We start from the raw sequence: 16,415 nt of genomic DNA on the forward strand, positions 1-16,415 counted from the left end.
TACAGCTAAAAGACCAACTGTTTTGAGCAGCTTGCTTCCACTGCTAACGATTTCCATAACTTTGGGCACTTTTTAATTTTTTTCAATTTTTAAATTTTTTGTAAGGGGGTGCATCATCATTTTTTTCAAAAAAATCTCAAAAGTCAAAAACGTTGAGATTTAAAAGCCAATAGATTGAAAATTAAACAACGAGCTTAACGAGGTCGATCTGACGTTTAGTTTCTTTTTAGCAGCCAAAAACCTGATATTTTAGGGCGAAAAAATGGAATTTCAGATTTTTTTGCAAAATACGATATTCAGATTTTAGTAAAAAAATCGATTTTTATTTTTCGTTTTTCGATCGTAAGTCAGCCAAATCAGGGCGTACAGCTAAAAGACCGACTGTTTTGAGCAGCTTGCTTCCACTGCTAACGATTTCCATAACTTTGGGCACTTTTTAATTTTTTTCCATTTTTAAATTTTTTGTAAGGGGGTGCATCATCATTTTTTTCAAAAAAATCTCAAAAATCAAAAACGTTGAGATTTTAAAGCCAATAGATTGGAAATTAAACAGCGAGCTTAACGAGGTATGACATTTTTTGACTAAAATCTGAATCTCGTATTTTGCAAAAATCTGAAATTCCATTTTTTGCCCTAAAATATCAGGTTTTTGGCTGCCAAAAAGAAACCAAACGTCAGATCGACGAATGTCATACATCGTTAAGCTCGTTGTTTAATTTCCAATCTATTGGCTTTAAAATCTCAACGTTTTTGACTTGAGATTTTTTTTAAAAAAAATGATGATGCACCCCCTTACAAAAAATTTAAAAATTGAAAAAAAATAAAAAGTGCCCAAAGTTATGGAAATCGTTAGCAGTGGAAGCAAGCTGCTCAAAACAGTCGGTCTTTTAGCTGTACGCCTTGATTTGGCTGAGTAACGATCGAAAAACGAGAAATAAAAATCTGAATCTCGTATTTTTCACAAAAATCTAATCTGCCGCCTCCTCCACGATCTACCACAATCCCAAGAGCAACTCGACGTAGTGTCATACAATGGTGTGTTTTTGGTAAGTATATAAATTTATAAACAGAATAAATAAGATGGAGGGGGGCCGTCTAGGGCGCTCTCCTCCGAGATAACGAGAGATTTGTTCTTGGTGTGCTGGAAATGGGATGGACGTCCATCGGATTACCAGTCGTCCTCGACTTCCTTGGAGATCTCGAGGCGGAAGGAGGTCTTGAAGTCCTGCAGCTTGCGTCTGCAGTTTCTGCTCAGCGGATTGTTGCGCAGATCGACCAGGGCCAGGCAGTCGCTGGCGATGGCCTCATCGGTATCGATTTCTAATGGGATTAGACATAGGATCATTGAAGAGAGGGATCTTAGGTGCAGCCACTCACCCAATATGGCATTGTTCTGGGCATCCAGGCTGGCGAGACTCTGAAGCTTAAAGACTACTTGTGGTAGGACTATGAAGGAGTTGTGTGAGATGTTCAGCCTGGTCAGCGCGGTCAGGCTGGCGAACTCCTCCGGCAGCCTCGAGAGCTTGTTGTGCGAAAGATTCAGGTCTGCAGGGGTTAGATATATATATATTGTATTTATGGTTATGGTATATATATTATTTCCAGAGAACCCACCTGTGATGGTGCTGAACTTCTGCGAGAACTTTGGCGACACGCTCTTGAGCACGTTGCCGCTGAGGTTGCAGGTCACCAGCTCTGTGTTCCGCATCAGGTGGTAGACTGCATCTGGTATCTGCATCAGTTCACAGCTCGAAAGATCTGAAAGAGATGGACAGTGGATGGTGGTTAATTAAAATTATGAAACATAAGCAGGCAGTCCAGCCATGGACTAGCTTTTCCCCATCGGAAAGCTCCAAACAGATGGCTCTTTTCTTCCCTTTAGGTATTATATGGACACTGCCTTCTCGGAACCCTCACCTAAATTGGCGTTTTCGTTGGCGTTCTCACAGCGCTCAATCACCTTCACCACCAGGTGCGCCATCGCCAGGTGCCGATAGCTAGCCTCCTTATCAATGGACTGCTACCCTATGATTCCCCCTACTTCCGCGGTCTCGGTGTTGGCTCACAGCCCCCTTGGTCAGCACTGAGCACGTGAATGGAGCGGCCTAAATATAAACGCGGCATTTCCCCATCTGCGCACGCAACTTACTGTGCGAAAGAGCGACGACTTGGGGCTCTCTGGGTCCCCCACATAGGGAAAGTGAGTCACCCACCAGCGGTCCCAAAAGCTCTGGGACTTTGTTTATTTCGCGGAAATTGCGTCTGTCCACACTATTATACTATAATGAGCGAGTGATATTGGGGTCTCTAGAAAACATCAATTTACAATACAAAACTAAGAGTGTTCTCGTACATAGTATCATCTGAATGTTGTCAAAACGAAAACACAAGCGAGCGAAACAAAGCGATGAAATCAGTCCAGAAACGCCATTTCCATAATGATTTCCTGATTTGTAAATATTATAGTATTTTATCTAGAGTTGGGGGCATTTTTTAAAGCATTTGTCATCTTATTTTGTGAAAATTAACTATGATAATTTAATATAACATTTAAAAATTGTAAGTTTTTCAATCAAATAAGTATATTTGTATTTGTTTTTATCTTAATGTTCCAATGACTCTAGACTTATGAAAGTTAATGGAACTGTTTTTAGACATACGAAATACTAATTTACAACGCAGGAAATGTCTTCTTATCTATGTTTTTAATTGGTAGTGTTTTATAGTATTTGCTAAATTTGTTTAAAAAATTGTTTTAAATATTTAAAAACTTTATTATACTATAAAAAAAAGATCAAAGTCTTTTTTGTTCAAAAAACTGTTTTAAATATAAAAAATAAAATCTTTTTTTGTTTAAAAATTGTTTTAAATATTAAAATGCTTTATTATACTATTAAAAAAAGAATAGTCTTTTTTTGTTAAGGAAATGCTTTTCTGCTTAATATTTAAGCCAATGAAGATCTTAGGGTGTTGCCAATAATGATTCTAGGATTTCTGCTATTGCTATTGACTGTTCTTAGTAAATCTCAGGATGTTACTACATACGTCATCTGCAGATATCTGCTTTAGGAACATTGCAAAATAATCACACTCTATGAGCAACAACACCTGCGTATCAGAGAATCGTGGAATGAAGTGATTTAGGGGCCAATGTCTTGGCAATTATGGCCACCCCCACTTATCTGGCCCATTGATAAGTGCCTTTCTTTGTTGCGAACTTTCGGAATACACACACATCGCACAATACAACGCACTTTCTGTGCGGGGTGTGTTTTGCGGGCGGGAGGGCCCTCGACTATAAACAATTTGTTGTGTTTGCATGGGGAAGTCGGTGCGCAATAACTGAAATTGGCCGATGGCCAATTGTCCATACTGCGACCCATGTGGATGGAACACGGCTGCAACTGCGCCTCAACCGGGGAAGGAGTGGGTGGCTGGGGGCAAGGGTCACCACTGGCTTACTCAGTTTCTGGTTCTCCTTGGCGTCCTCGCAGCGCTGAACCACCCGGATGACGCCCTGTCCGGCGATCGGCGGGAAGGTGCCAATGCCCCCGATCCTCGCTATGTGCGGTGGTATGCTGGGATCCACAGACTCCTCTGCGTCCTCTGTGGCGGCGAGATGGCTGCTGTGGCTGCCATTATTCCGGTTGTCGTTGCCCTCGTTGGGATCGTTGTTGCCATTTCCACCATTACCATTGCCACCGTTGGCGGCGGGGATGTTTGTTATGTCGTTGCCGAAAGGCCGCATCTTTCAGATCTATCTTTGTTAACCGGGATTTCGATAGTTGTCGATCGAACTGCCTTTGTCTCACTGGGTAATCACTTCAAAAAAAGTATATATATCTTTGATTTTCAAACACTTTGGCCAGTTGAAGTTGTATTTATTATTTGGATTTTTTAATCGCGAGCCACTTCGCCAGCCAACTGAACGTGACTCTCTTCCGCATTGAAATATTGAAAATGCTTTTTACTTTCGGTTTTTATAGCACGAAGAAGAAAGAAAAGCTGCGCATAACAAAACAAATGAAAAATAAAATGGGAGGAAAAACAAAAATAATAACACACAATTTGGCAGATTCGCTGGCACACCGCAGACGGGGATACTCTGCGATACTCTATCTCTACAGGGATATTTACCCCTTCAAGGCTGAAAAGTGGTTCTGCATGATCCAATCTTTGCGCTTACGAAATGAGAACTGAAAAATATATATCTCAAATATTTTTTAAGTATCTGCAAAGCTTAGAATAATTCTAAAATTGTATAGCCCCAAAAAATAATTGTAAAAATGGAAACCTAACTTTGGCACTTAAACTAAGACAATCTTATTTAAAAATTGCTGATTAGATCCTTTATATACTTAAAAAGTTAGGAAAATAAGACTGCCTATTTCTACAATTTTTGTTTGAAATTAAAATAGACCAAGTGGTATGCTACGCCCACTCAACCCCTTCTGCAGGGTATAGCTGCATCGTAACAAACTGTCTTGTCATCGTAAGAGCAATAGCCTCTGATATAAACAGTCCTTCCTTCTCTTGCCAATAAAATGAGCTTGTTCTAGCTGCGGAAAAGTGTAAAAGTTCAGTTCAGAGAGAGAGGATCGCACCAGGCACTACCTAACAAAATAAATTCAAGCAAAAAAGCAGGCAGTTTAAATTCCTAATTTGGAAAATTAACCATAATAAAGTCGGTTTTCTTGGGCTATTTAACCGTTTATCCCACTAATCAAATATCATATTGTATTTAGAGCATTTCAATGACACAAAACCTTCCCTTGAAGACCTCCGCACTTTGTTAGCCAGTGATATCTGTGTAAAGCGGTCAACATACCTATAGAACCGACTTTTACGCATCAGCCGTTCGCTGTTTCTTTCCACTCAAAACACGTCATGGCGAACACCGCACTTCCATGTAATATATGTAAATATAATACAAGACGTAAAAGTCCCTGCTTATTTAAGATAATGGTCAAATTCAAGGTCGCCAAGGCTATTCTACCCATTATCTGGTGTCCCCCGTGGAGAATAAAAGTAATTCCAAGATGTCGAAGAGAGCTGACAAATGCCACAAGCTCCCTAGGAAAGCTCATGGCACTTTCTTTAAAGTTATGAAGAGCTTTCCTAGCCAAGTACACATTTGGACGGTGTGTTTCGAACACCAAAATACCCTCTAGAGCACCTGAAACTATACCAATCTATCAAGTTTATCCAGGGTTTTTAGGGGTTTAAAGAATTGTATTGATATTAAATGTTACTAAAGAGCTGTTCTTGGTATAATCATTAGTTTTGCCGAGGGGTTCGACCTTTAATTGTAAGGTAAACATAAGAAGAGCCTCGAAACAAAGTGTCTCGCCATCCGAAGAGCAATAGCCTCTGATATTCTCTTGCCAATGAGCTTCTTCTGGCTACGGAAAAGTGTAAAAGTTCAATACAAAAGGAGAGAGTGGCGCAGAGCAGATGGAAGAAAACACCTTGAATCGTACCTATAGAACCGACTTCTACGCATCCGTCGTTCTCAGTTTCTTTGGTCCGGTAGTTCCTGTAGCAAACACGACATTTCCACGTAAACATACTTTGTTCTTAAGTGACTAACCGTGCACTTTTTAAACTCGTATGACGCAGAAAATCTTTTACAGGAAGTATCAACCGAATATATTCAAAAGAGCAAAACACATTATAATATACCTATATTGACACTTACTTTAATCATATTTAACCGGAAGACTGTACCAAAAATATTAAAATCAACGTCAAAAATGTTCAATTTAATTTGCACACGTTCTATTATTTATATATATATTATACACATAAATTTAGCTATAAAATAATAATTAAATATGTGAAAGAACCCAAGGAAATTTGGTTAAAAATTTGTATTCGCCAAAACACGTTTGATCTCTATAGATACCATTGATGTTTTGCATTTATCTTCGGGTTAATCCCAATATTATGTATGTACAAATCGGTTTCAAAACTGACAAATAAGCGTATTTCGATTGAAACAAATGGCTAAAATTGAAATACTTCTAGGTAAGTATGCCACAACACGAATTAAAAATGCCCATTAGTTCACTAACACATTTCCAGTCTACTACTTAAGATTATGTACGAGTTCACCGAATACACAAGTATTTAGCCATTGACATTTCGTAGAACCCAGCGTAGGACCCGCTCCATCCGCAGTGCTCTATTGCAGGACCACTCCCTGGGCGTGCTGGAGACCCGTGCACAGGTACAGCATGATGATGCTGAGGGCCTGGACCCGCTCGTCCGATCTATCCGACTTCCAGGGCGACGACTCCGTGGCCTTCTCGGCGTCGTTCATCTGGGTGTAGCCCTCGGTTTCGGCGTCCAGAGCCACCTTCAGTTTCGTAAGCTGCGGGATAGATATATCGATTTGGATATAGTTATGGGTATAGGTATGGATATAGGTTTGGATATAGGTATGAATATAGAAATGGATATTGAAATGGATATGATATGGATATAAATATGAGTATTGATGTGAATTTAGATAGGGATATAGATACGAATTTAGATATAGATATGAATTTAGATATAAATATGAGTTAAGATATGAAATATGAATATAGATATAGATATGAATACAGATATGGGTATAAATATGATCTAGATAAGGTTATATATATGAATTTAGATATAAATATGAATAAGGATATGAAATACTACATGAATAAAGATAAACATATGAATATAAATGTAAATATGGATATAGATATGCATTTAGTTACGGATACACCAATATAGACATGGATATATGAATATGAATATGAATAAAGATACGGATATATATATTGAGAAAGAGATTTCCATATATTAATATACATATTATGGATTTAATAAATAACTGTTGATGCATGTATATTACTATATGTATTGATATAGTTAACTTATAACGATAAAGATATTGATAGACCCCTCTTCAACCTTTTACTTACCAACTCGTTTATTTTGGCCACTCGCTCGTCGGGCGGAAAGCCAACGTATAAATGTTTGCTGGTGCTCTTGGCCAGGTTCATCAGATCCTCGTTGCGGGTGTGCCGAATGATGGGCTCGGTGATGACGATCACCTGCTCGAAGCTGAGTTCCGGGCAGTCCAATGGCAGAGCCTCCAGGTGCTGGGTGACGCTCTCGAAGGGATTCTGGTTCAGACCAGGAGCCGCCTCCTCCACTATCGACGATTTTCTGTGAGGCATTGAGGCATAAGGGTCCGAATAAATACCATAACCCATTACATGGAAACTCACCGCGATGGCGTGTGCTGGGGACTGGGCGGCAGGCTCTTGGAGTTCATCTGCTGCCCACTGCCAGTCAACGACGACACAATGCCTGGAATGTCCAGGTTGCTGGCCTGCCGCTTGATGCCCTGGGCCAGCATGCCGGTGAGACTGGACCTGTGCACATCCAGGCCAGCCGCCGTCGGGGTCTGGATCTGGGACTGATCTCCGCCAGAAGCTGCTGTCGCCCCCGACGCCGACGCTGCCGCCGAAGTCTCGTCCAAAGGAGCCGAACCCGTGGTGGAGGAGCCATCGAGGATCTCCGGGCTATCGGCCTGCGTAATGGTGAACTCCGGCCGGCTGGCCATCGTCGCCGTGGAGCTGGAACAGTCCACTGGGCCACACACGGTGGCCATCTGGCACTTGACTATGCACTTCTTGTGGCACGACATGGAGCACTCCTGGCACTGCATGGCGTCCTTCAGCCAGATCTTCTTGCCGCAGAAATCGCACTGCGTGGCCCGGTTGAAGTGGGTCCGCACAAAGTCGTGGGCCCTCGGAACGCCAGGCGTCGCACTCGACGAGTCGATGGACGTGGAACTTTCCCCTGGGGTGCTGGCAACCTTGAGGAACGCCGAGTCGTGAGACTGATCCTCCGGTGCCACTCGCTCGCTTCTGCGTAAGCAAAGAGATTAGTTTATTAATTCTATAGAGAGTCTGCAACTTACCTAGTCTGAGGTTGGGACTTGGGGCTGGAGCCACTTTTTAGGGAACCATTGCCCACCGTCAAGTTGGGATTACCCAGCCAGGAGAAACCAAACAGGATGTCGCCAAAGCAGAGATTTGGATTGAAGCCAGACTGATTGGACAGAGGATGCATCTTCCTGTGAAATCAGATATAATAATTAAAAAGCTATAAGGGTAAATGGAGAGGACCACCTACACAGCCTGCAGCGATGCCGGATTGAGACTGATCTGCTTGAGGCACTGGTTCAGACTGGTTTCGGAGCACTCGACCAGGATCTGACCGATCTGGACGTTGTTGTACCCCAGGAGGACACTCTCGCCGGCTGATTTGCCGAAGACGCAGACGTTGAGGAAGCGACTGGAGTTGTCCAACTGGAAGCTGCACACGTCGTCCATGTGGATGAGTGGGCTGAAGGGGGAGTCGATGGTGGAGTGCTGGTAGAAGTAGTTCACAGGCTCCTCCGTCTCATCCCTGCCTTTCTCCTTGTCCTTATCCTTGTCCTTGTCCTTATCCCGATCTTTATCTTTATCCTTGTCCTTATCCCGATCCTTGTCCTTGTCCTTGTCGCCGGCATCTCGACTCATGGTCTTCTTGATGGCCTTGGCTATAAGATTGGACTTCTTGGGCGAGTTGGTGGGTGTGCCGCTCAAGCTTGGCTTCACGACCAGGTGCTTGGGCGGAACTGGTTCAGCCGGTGGTGCAGCTTCGGATTCGCCATCCGCCTTGGGCTGACACAGACTGGGAAGATCGCCGAGATCGTCGTATTTGTCAAAGTCCTCCAGAATGGCATCGTTGCGGATGATCCCCGGAATGATGCGTTCAATCCGCAGACTGAAAACAGTGGCTTGCAGCGTCTTGACCACCTTGGCGATCTGCTGAATGGTGGTCACTGGCCTGCCCTCGATGGCCACCAGGACGTCGCCGGCCTGCAGATTGGACTTGCAGGCGGGTGTATTGGGCAAGACGGACTCGATGCGGACCACCTGGCTGCCGCTCTGCTTGAAGACGATGCCGATCTGCTGGTTCTTCGCCTTGTGGATGAACACGTCCATCGAGATGAGCACGTTCCGGCTGTCCCGCTGATTGGCCTCGATGAAGGGCACCGGGGCCAGGGTGATGGTGCAGTACGTCTCGCTGGCCCCCGGATAGGCCATCAGGCGGGACAGCTCCGCCAGCTTGACGGTGAGCAGTCCATTCGGCTGGATGTCACAGTCGCCGGCATCGGCATCGTCGGCTGTCCAGTGGAAGAAGGGCTTGTAGCGCAGCTTGTAGTTGGGCAACGTGTGTTTCCGGCGCACCGCCTTCCGGATCTGGTTCGAGATCAGGTTGGTTATGTTCGACTGCATCTGGCGGCCCTGGTACTTGGACTCGATGTCCAGAATCAGCTCGGGGTCACCCAGGAAGCTAATTGACCAGTGCGTGTAGGGCTTCCTCGTGAACTGCAGACGCGCCATGCCCGACAGCTGCTTAACTGCAAAGGAAGGTGGATTTAAGGTAGAGCAACGGTCTAAAAAATATTCGAAAATAAAACTGAGACCGGAAAAGAGCCAAGATACAATTTTCTCAATTTAAAGAATTCACTTTTTCACTGTTTTGAGTGCAAATGCTCTTGAAATAAAGTAAAGAGTACGCTTGAAATGATTTTCCAGGATAAAAGTACTCTCAACTTTGTTTTTAAGACGAAAGTTCTCTTTGTTTTGTGTCTCGAAACGTAATGAGTCTCGGTTTTTTTGAGAAGAAAGAAGTCTCGATTTTGTTTTTCTACACAAAAATACTCTTGATTTTTTTTCAAGGCAAAAGAAGTCTTGATTTAGCTTTTGGGGTAGAAAGTAACCCTGATTTAGTTCTTCATTTCAGACTTCATTTTATTTTTTGAGAAAACTTTCTCAATATATATTTAAAATTCCTGATTCTTTTGATATTGTTCCACTTTTGAATCTAGGCATATTTATCTCACTCACCTCTTAGCGTTATGGATCCCTTCTTTCCCAGCACCATGTCCGCGTCTATGGAAGTTGTAAAGTTGCCTATGTAGTTGATGTCCAAGAGGAGATCAAGGTTCTCGATGCGCTGCTCGTCCTTGTCCAACTCCACATTGTGCACCGAAAGGGACCGGATGTCGGGAAACTGGTCACCCAACTCGAGCTCTTTAATCTGGAAACGAAACGGTAAGATTTTAATACTTTGGAAAAAAATATATAGGAGGCTATTATTCTATAATAAATAAGGTTATTAATCTAGCTTAGATGGAGTAACCCACCGTGAGCTTATCCAGCAGCTTTCCGGTGGTAGTCTTTGTAATCAGTTCGTCCAGCTCGATGGACAGCTTGCGGTAGAACCACTTCCGCACCCGGTTCGAGTTCTTGAACTCGTGGAAGAGGAACTGCATGACGAAGTTAAGCGAGATGAGGGCCGAGGCCCTCCGTAGGCTCTCCTGGTGGTTCTCACATCCATTGCCCGCTCCCCCAGCTCCCCCAGCTCCTGCTGCTCCCCCGCCCAGTCCCGAATTGGACAGCCTTTTCAGGTTCCGTGCCGTCTGCTTGATGTTCTACAATAAAACACACAAAGGAGGGGCGTACATTAGCAATCAGGGGGTCTGCCTGGTATTGACAGGGTACACATTACAAATACTCACCAATGGCAGGGTGTACTTGGCGTTCATCTGCTTCTGCTCCTCGCTCTCATCCGGCAGATTGGAGAACTTGATGAAGATGAGGTACTGCAGCAGGATCATCACCACCCCGCCGATCAGCAGGAAGATCAGGCAGAGCAGTAGTATATTCGAAATGGGTATCTCCATGCTGGCTAAGTGTCCCCCACTCGACGGGGAGTATCTGAATATGTGGGAGAAACGAGAAACCTCCGATTCGCTTGATGGATCCTAGAGGCCAAACACTTTGGGGTCACACTTCTGATGGCAGTCTCTTCAATTGCGCTCCGGATGTGCTTGCATTATATCGCCCAGGTTCAGTAGGATGCCACGCTTATGCCTCCGATTTCGATGCCCCATCCATTTGGGTGGTGCCTCTGCGGATATCGCCAATATGAGGCTGGTTCCAGCTAGCTCTTAGCTGTAAACTCACAATGGTTACAACTGCGGTAGGGGCGACATAAAATCAATATGTATTCGCAGCAGTGGCTGCGCCTTTTTTGGTCATCGACCCTCAGTGCGCATGCTCCCGGATCAGCTGGCAACTGGCAACCTTCCTGGGGGTTGATGCAGAGCCCATCTGGAGACCAGCAATCAGCCGGACCTCTTCGCCCAGCTGGTCCGGCCTGGACGACGGAGAACTCACTGGAACTCACTCTGCAGCAGTCCTCATAATGCCGGGGGTTGCTCATTTCAACAAGGGGGGTTTTAAAGCACTTAAATCGGCCATAAATCATCCATTCTTGTCCGATTTTATTCCACCACTAAAAAGTATTCAAAAACTAGGGCATACATAAAGCTAGATATCCCACACTTGTCGTTTTCATTTTACTAGGTCAATGCATATTTCTCTGTATTTTAAACAGGACTTTGTAAGGTTAAAAGTATAACGTTAATTTAAAAACCTAATTTAAAACAACTTTAAAAGGCTCATGATTTCCGACATTAGTATATGATAATGAAATATTATTTTCCAAATAAAACTCGAAATATGCAATTTTTGTGGCATTTTTCTGACATTTATTTTCTCATGTTTTTTATTATGGTATTCCTTTACTTTATGTAAAATAAGAAAGTATTAATAGTTTTATTAACAAATTTGTTGAAGGCAGGTATTTATGTTATTATATGTTTATGTATGTATATCTTGTATATAAATTACGAGTCATCTTTATAATTACATAATTATTAAATGTAGTTTAATTATCTCTAGCGTATCTTAGTAATTATTTTAACTGGTTTACTCACTTAGTATATTAAATTAAGATATTTATATATTAATCCTTTCCTCTTTATATATTTATGTATATGTATTATCATTACATTTTAGCCGTAACAGTTACATTGTTCTAAATTTAAACTAATTTTTTATCATTAATTTCCTTTCCTATTCGCATATTATCTCCTCGCTCATCCTACATTTCGGTTGCTTTGTAAAAAAAAGTCAGATCTACTTACAAATATGTATTTTATATTGTTTATTTTTCATGTTACCGTTCACACCAGACAGTAAACAAATAACAAAATATACAATCGAATCGCAAAGTTCGGGGGTAAATGTGTAGTGTTTTTTAAAAAAAGTAAGCCACCTACGACATGAGACAGGGAACACAGGCAGCGGACCGTTCGGGGTCACCCAATTGGGGTCACCCTTTTGGGGATTGGCTCGGCAGCAGCCTTGTGTGCACTTCATCATGGTTGCGTTTACCCAGCTCGAGAATATAATGAACTTGCACCGAGCCTTCAAGCATGTAGATCTGAATCCAAGTGCGGAGTATTGAAAAATATTCGGACCATGCTATCTATGATAGTTCCATGTGAGGGAGGAATGCAAGGATCTGGAAGAACAATCGATTGCAGCACTGTCGTGTTACTATATTATTGTTACTTGGTTTTAAATGGCGGGACGTGGTGGCCGAATTGTTCTTCCCCCAGAAAAAGGTGTTTATGTCGATCCCTGCACTTGGCACCTAACCAACTAACCATATAGGTATGTGGGAATGTACAAGTAGGAGTAGAGTGGGTCAGAGGGCCTAATCGAAGGACGAAGCGAAGGTCGTGTGCATTCAAAGCGAATCGAATGGAAATGGTCAAGTAGGCCAATAATTAGCTAACTAAATGGTTCCTCTAGAGGCAATGATGGATTGGATAAACATCTAATATCGAAAGGACATTAGTAAACTATCTTCATACTTTGTACTCATTTCTATTTTTTGGTTTTGTTTTCGTTTCCCTTTGGTTTTTGTGGTTTTTTTTTTCATTTTTCTTTTCTTTTATTTATTTTTTATTTATTTTTATTTTTTAGTTTTGGCATCGGGGCAATGATTCAGTAGTAGTAATTGAGCTAATGAGCCCTAAGCTGCCCTTCCAAGAACTCTACTTGTGTGAGGATATCGCTAGTAATAATTCGAATTGGAATGTTTAATGTTCAAGCAAGCAGTGCAAACGAAGGTCAAAAATCGGAGCTTAGCCTAAGACTGAGGACTTGAAACATTCGCCACCTCGGGCAAATTTTTACTGGAAGTAGTCAAAAGTGAACCTCGGAAATTCAACGTGCAACAGCACTCGGTAATGCGCTGTGTGTTTACAATTAATTGGAGTGTGAATTTCTATATCGGCGATTCTTTGGTTTCCCTAAGCGATGGAATTTTTTATTCGAGTCTAGTTATTAACTATTGTATATTTACCTATGTAGGCGTGTGTATATATCTTGCATGTATGTTTGTCGCCGTCCGTAAATAGTCTGTTATAATTAAAGAAGAATACGCTTCTCGGTTTCCTTTCTCGCACTCGAAATATTTTTCTAGCTTTCAGAAAATCGCCATCAAATTAAATAACAACTTTAAATTAAAAATAATAACTTTTAAAAATGATTCAGTTTTTTACCAAGTAAATTGTAATATATATTTACAATGGTCTTCCTATTTTTAGACCTAACCAAGGAAAAAAAGAAAACTTTGAGAGAAAAATAAATTCTATCTAATTTAGAAAAACAACTTCATAAACTCTTTATAATAAATGAATTTGTTTAATAATGGCAGAGTTATTGGTTTATTCTAATGGCGAATTCTTTAATTCAATGGCGATTTTGGCCATTTTTTAAGTGTATATTTTGGTTTATCGCTTCTAGGTTAGTCGTTTTCCCTATTCAGTATTGCTCAGTATATTTTTAGTATCGTACATAGCTGAAGTCAGCCCAGTTAAGTTAGTTTAGAGTTAGTGATTCTCGGTTTACTTCGTTTGCTAAATGTTCTTCTACCTTCGTATGCAATCTACGGCACTAGTCATCGTCATAATCGTAATGGTAAGTTCATTTGCTGTGTAAATTCGCATTACTGCTCAGCTGCTATAATTATTTACTTAAGTTATGGATTCATTTCATTAAATTACAATTATTGTGCGCTCTTCGATATCCCGTCGTCCAACATGTACGATTCGTCTATCTATACACATGATGTCTGCATTTTCTCTAGTGAGTTGGAGGGGCTGTGTGCATGCATACTATATACTTGTATATTTGAATATATTACGTTTGATGTGCCATGAGCTCTGGATTTTTACACATTATTCACATTCTATTCGAGTATGGGGAGCCGGAGGTGTATGCATTATATCTACACATGTTTATGTCGGAGATGCTCGATTGTAAAAACAATGCTTTCGATCTTTAATTATAGATACAAATGGACATCGATTTGTTCAACAGATCGGAAAGTCTGAGTGGAGCTAATTTCAGCATACGAAACACTTTCGAAAATACATTAACAGAAGCATAAACCTTTCTTCGAATCAGGAGTACAGAGAAGAGAACACTTCCCCATGAAGAAATGTGTCCAAGAAGCTTTCGTATAAATTCCTAAAGTCTGTACACACACACACATGCCATGGGATAATGCTAATTTTACAGATACACACTTGGTCATAATTGAGTTACTTGGTTGTAGTTGGGTCTTGTGTTTGAATTCATTACGTGTTTGTTTTCTGGAGTTCTATAAGTCGACAAACAAAATATTCGCTCGGGTATACATATACATAACGGAATAATAAAAAATCGTAGGGGACTAAAATGCGCTTATTTGTTGCTATTATAGCCAACATTTGCTATCGGGTTCGTTCGGTCGAAGGTATTTATAATAGTTGGTAGTCGTAGGTAAATTTATTACATACAAAAATTTGATATCTACAATTATCTGGTATCTGGTATGTACATAGAATAAATAAAATGTCGCATTTAGATACACATAAGTCAGTTACTAACTTTAAATACAAACAAGACAAAAACGCTTGCAGATTACTGATTCCTCGAGCTATGTCCTATATAACTTACAATGTATGCGAGTACCTACAATTTATATTTCCTATGCACTTATACCTAGATCGGATCTGTGTGTGTTCTGCTTGAAGGAGTTCTGCTATCATTGGTTTCATTTTGATGTGCTCTTCGTCTAGGCTTGTCCTTACATTAGAAAAAAAGTACAATACACTTGATCATATTCATATCTAACAATAAGTGTTCTACTTTTATTTCTAGGCAAATAGTAGATCTAATCTGTTTACATATCTCCGTCTCCCTACTCCGGGAACACTCCTTTGGAATAGAATCTAACTCTCACATTCTTTACACCTCGTTTCCGTTTCTGTTTCAGTTTCAATTAAAGTTGCACTTTCAGTGGATCTGGATTATGGATTCTGGATTCTGGACTCTGGAGTCTGGAGTCTGGATTCTGAATTATGGATTCTGGTTCTTGATCCTATACTCCTTAAAGCGTATGATACGAATACTGCGGATAGTGCTGGTGATCCTGCTGCAGTGGTGGCTCGTGTTGTAGATCTGGTGTGGTTAGTTCTGGCTGGTGATAACGATGTGCTGCTGCTGCTGCTGCTGCTCCATCCTCCACTCTGCCCTCAGCATTATCATCATCTCGTTCGGTATTATAATTAATGTCGTTATCTGAATATATCTTTTTAATAGCTAATGGGGACGTTATTGAAATTGGTACGCTTAATATCATTGCTTCAGTTTTAGTTGTCCTTGGTGTTATTGCAATTGTTCCGGTTCCGGTTTCGCTTTCGGTTTTGGTTTCTTTTCTCCTTAGATTCATACTTCTGATGTATCCAATATCGGATTGGGGCGATGTTGCTCTGGTTTCGGGCAGTGATGCCATCACCGGGGATTGGGGATATGGCCCCAAACGGCACCACCTGAGCCACTCAAGTCGCCCGTCTTGATGATCCAGCTCCTGCTTCTGTTGCGATTGCGGTTGTCGATTTGGGTTTAATTCCTGTAAGCTTACTCCAGCCAATTTGATATCAGATATAGTTGTTCCTAGTTTCGGTGTCGATACATTCGTGTCACACCTTCGGTGTACGTGTACGTGTACGTGTTGATCACTATGTGGGTGAGGCTGTGGCCGTGGCTGTGGCTTTGGGTGTGCATGTGGATGGGTTTGCTGATGGTCGGGCGGCTGGTATCTGTGTCGTATCGTATCAAAATTGTGATCTAAATTTGGTGCTGACAAAGAGGAGCATATGGCCTGATGCTATACCCAGATCTGATCCTTTCGATTACGCGATCGCAATCAAAGCCTTTGCTAGCACCAGTCCTCCTCATCCGAATCGGAGTGTCGAGGGTTCAGACCGCTCTTTGGCTTAAAACCGTTTAGAACTGGAGATGGCAGTACACGACCTGTTCGGCCCATAGCCAGCGCTTGTTCGAACGACAGCGGTGCTATATATTCCAGTCTGTAAGGGGTAATTACGATAGGCATTATATACTATATGT

The 16,415-nt window shown here is 41.8% G+C and overlaps 3 protein-coding genes and 1 long non-coding RNA gene across 23 annotated transcripts in view; 1 reads left to right on the forward strand and 3 right to left on the reverse strand.

The window, feature by feature from the left end:
* Positions 1-1,023: 1,023 nt before the first annotated feature.
* On the reverse strand, positions 1,024-3,946 carry LOC108025620 (leucine-rich repeat-containing protein 20). 2 transcript variants are annotated; one of them, XM_017096155.3, is made up of 4 exons: positions 3,463-3,946; positions 1,615-1,758; positions 1,378-1,545; positions 1,024-1,320 (listed from the first exon to the last, which is right to left on the reverse strand). In XM_017096155.3, the coding sequence occupies exons 1-4, from the start codon at positions 3,746-3,748 to the stop codon at positions 1,169-1,171; spliced, it is 750 nt and encodes a 249-aa protein (XP_016951644.1). In that variant the 5' UTR covers positions 3,749-3,946; the 3' UTR covers positions 1,024-1,168. The 2 variants fall into 2 exon arrangements, with proteins under 2 accessions (XP_016951644.1, XP_016951645.1); XM_017096156.3 differs by lacking the exon at positions 3,463-3,946 and adding an exon at positions 1,918-2,134.
* A 651-nt stretch (positions 3,947-4,597) lies between these two features.
* On the forward strand, positions 4,598-6,172 carry LOC122818655 (uncharacterized). Its single transcript, XR_006368141.2, has 4 exons — positions 4,598-4,684; positions 4,746-4,918; positions 4,978-6,027; positions 6,085-6,172. It is a non-coding gene; the product is annotated as an uncharacterized LOC122818655 (long non-coding RNA).
* LOC108025925 (PDZ domain-containing protein 8) lies at positions 6,022-15,015 on the reverse strand. Of its 2 annotated transcripts, XM_017096616.3 has the most exons (8): positions 10,619-11,086; positions 10,244-10,531; positions 9,945-10,137; positions 8,179-9,454; positions 7,964-8,119; positions 7,266-7,910; positions 6,957-7,203; positions 6,022-6,373 (listed from the first exon to the last, which is right to left on the reverse strand). In XM_017096616.3, the coding sequence occupies exons 1-8, from the start codon at positions 10,781-10,783 to the stop codon at positions 6,185-6,187; spliced, it is 3,159 nt and encodes a 1,052-aa protein (XP_016952105.1). In that variant the 5' UTR covers positions 10,784-11,086; the 3' UTR covers positions 6,022-6,184. The 2 variants fall into 2 exon arrangements, with proteins under 2 accessions (XP_016952105.1, XP_050746431.1); XM_050890474.1 differs by lacking the exons at positions 9,945-10,137; positions 10,244-10,531; positions 10,619-11,086 and adding an exon at positions 15,006-15,015 and having other exon boundaries at positions 8,179-9,236.
* LOC108025698 (voltage-dependent calcium channel type A subunit alpha-1) overlaps positions 11,626-16,415 on the reverse strand; it is a 53,494-nt gene continuing 48,704 nt past the window's right edge. For 17 of the 18 annotated variants that reach the window (XM_050890458.1, XM_050890459.1, XM_050890460.1 and 14 more), the window contains one exon: positions 11,626-16,375. In XM_050890458.1, the coding sequence (XP_050746415.1) occupies positions 16,225-16,375 (151 nt within the window). In that variant the 3' untranslated portion in view covers positions 11,626-16,224. The remainder of the gene's footprint in view (positions 16,376-16,415) is intronic. The other variant, XM_050890457.1, reaches the window with a different exon arrangement.

Source organism: Drosophila biarmipes, chromosome X (genome assembly GCF_025231255.1).
Source record: "Drosophila biarmipes strain raj3 chromosome X, RU_DBia_V1.1, whole genome shotgun sequence".
Classification (NCBI taxonomy): Eukaryota; Metazoa; Arthropoda; class Insecta; order Diptera; family Drosophilidae; genus Drosophila; species Drosophila biarmipes.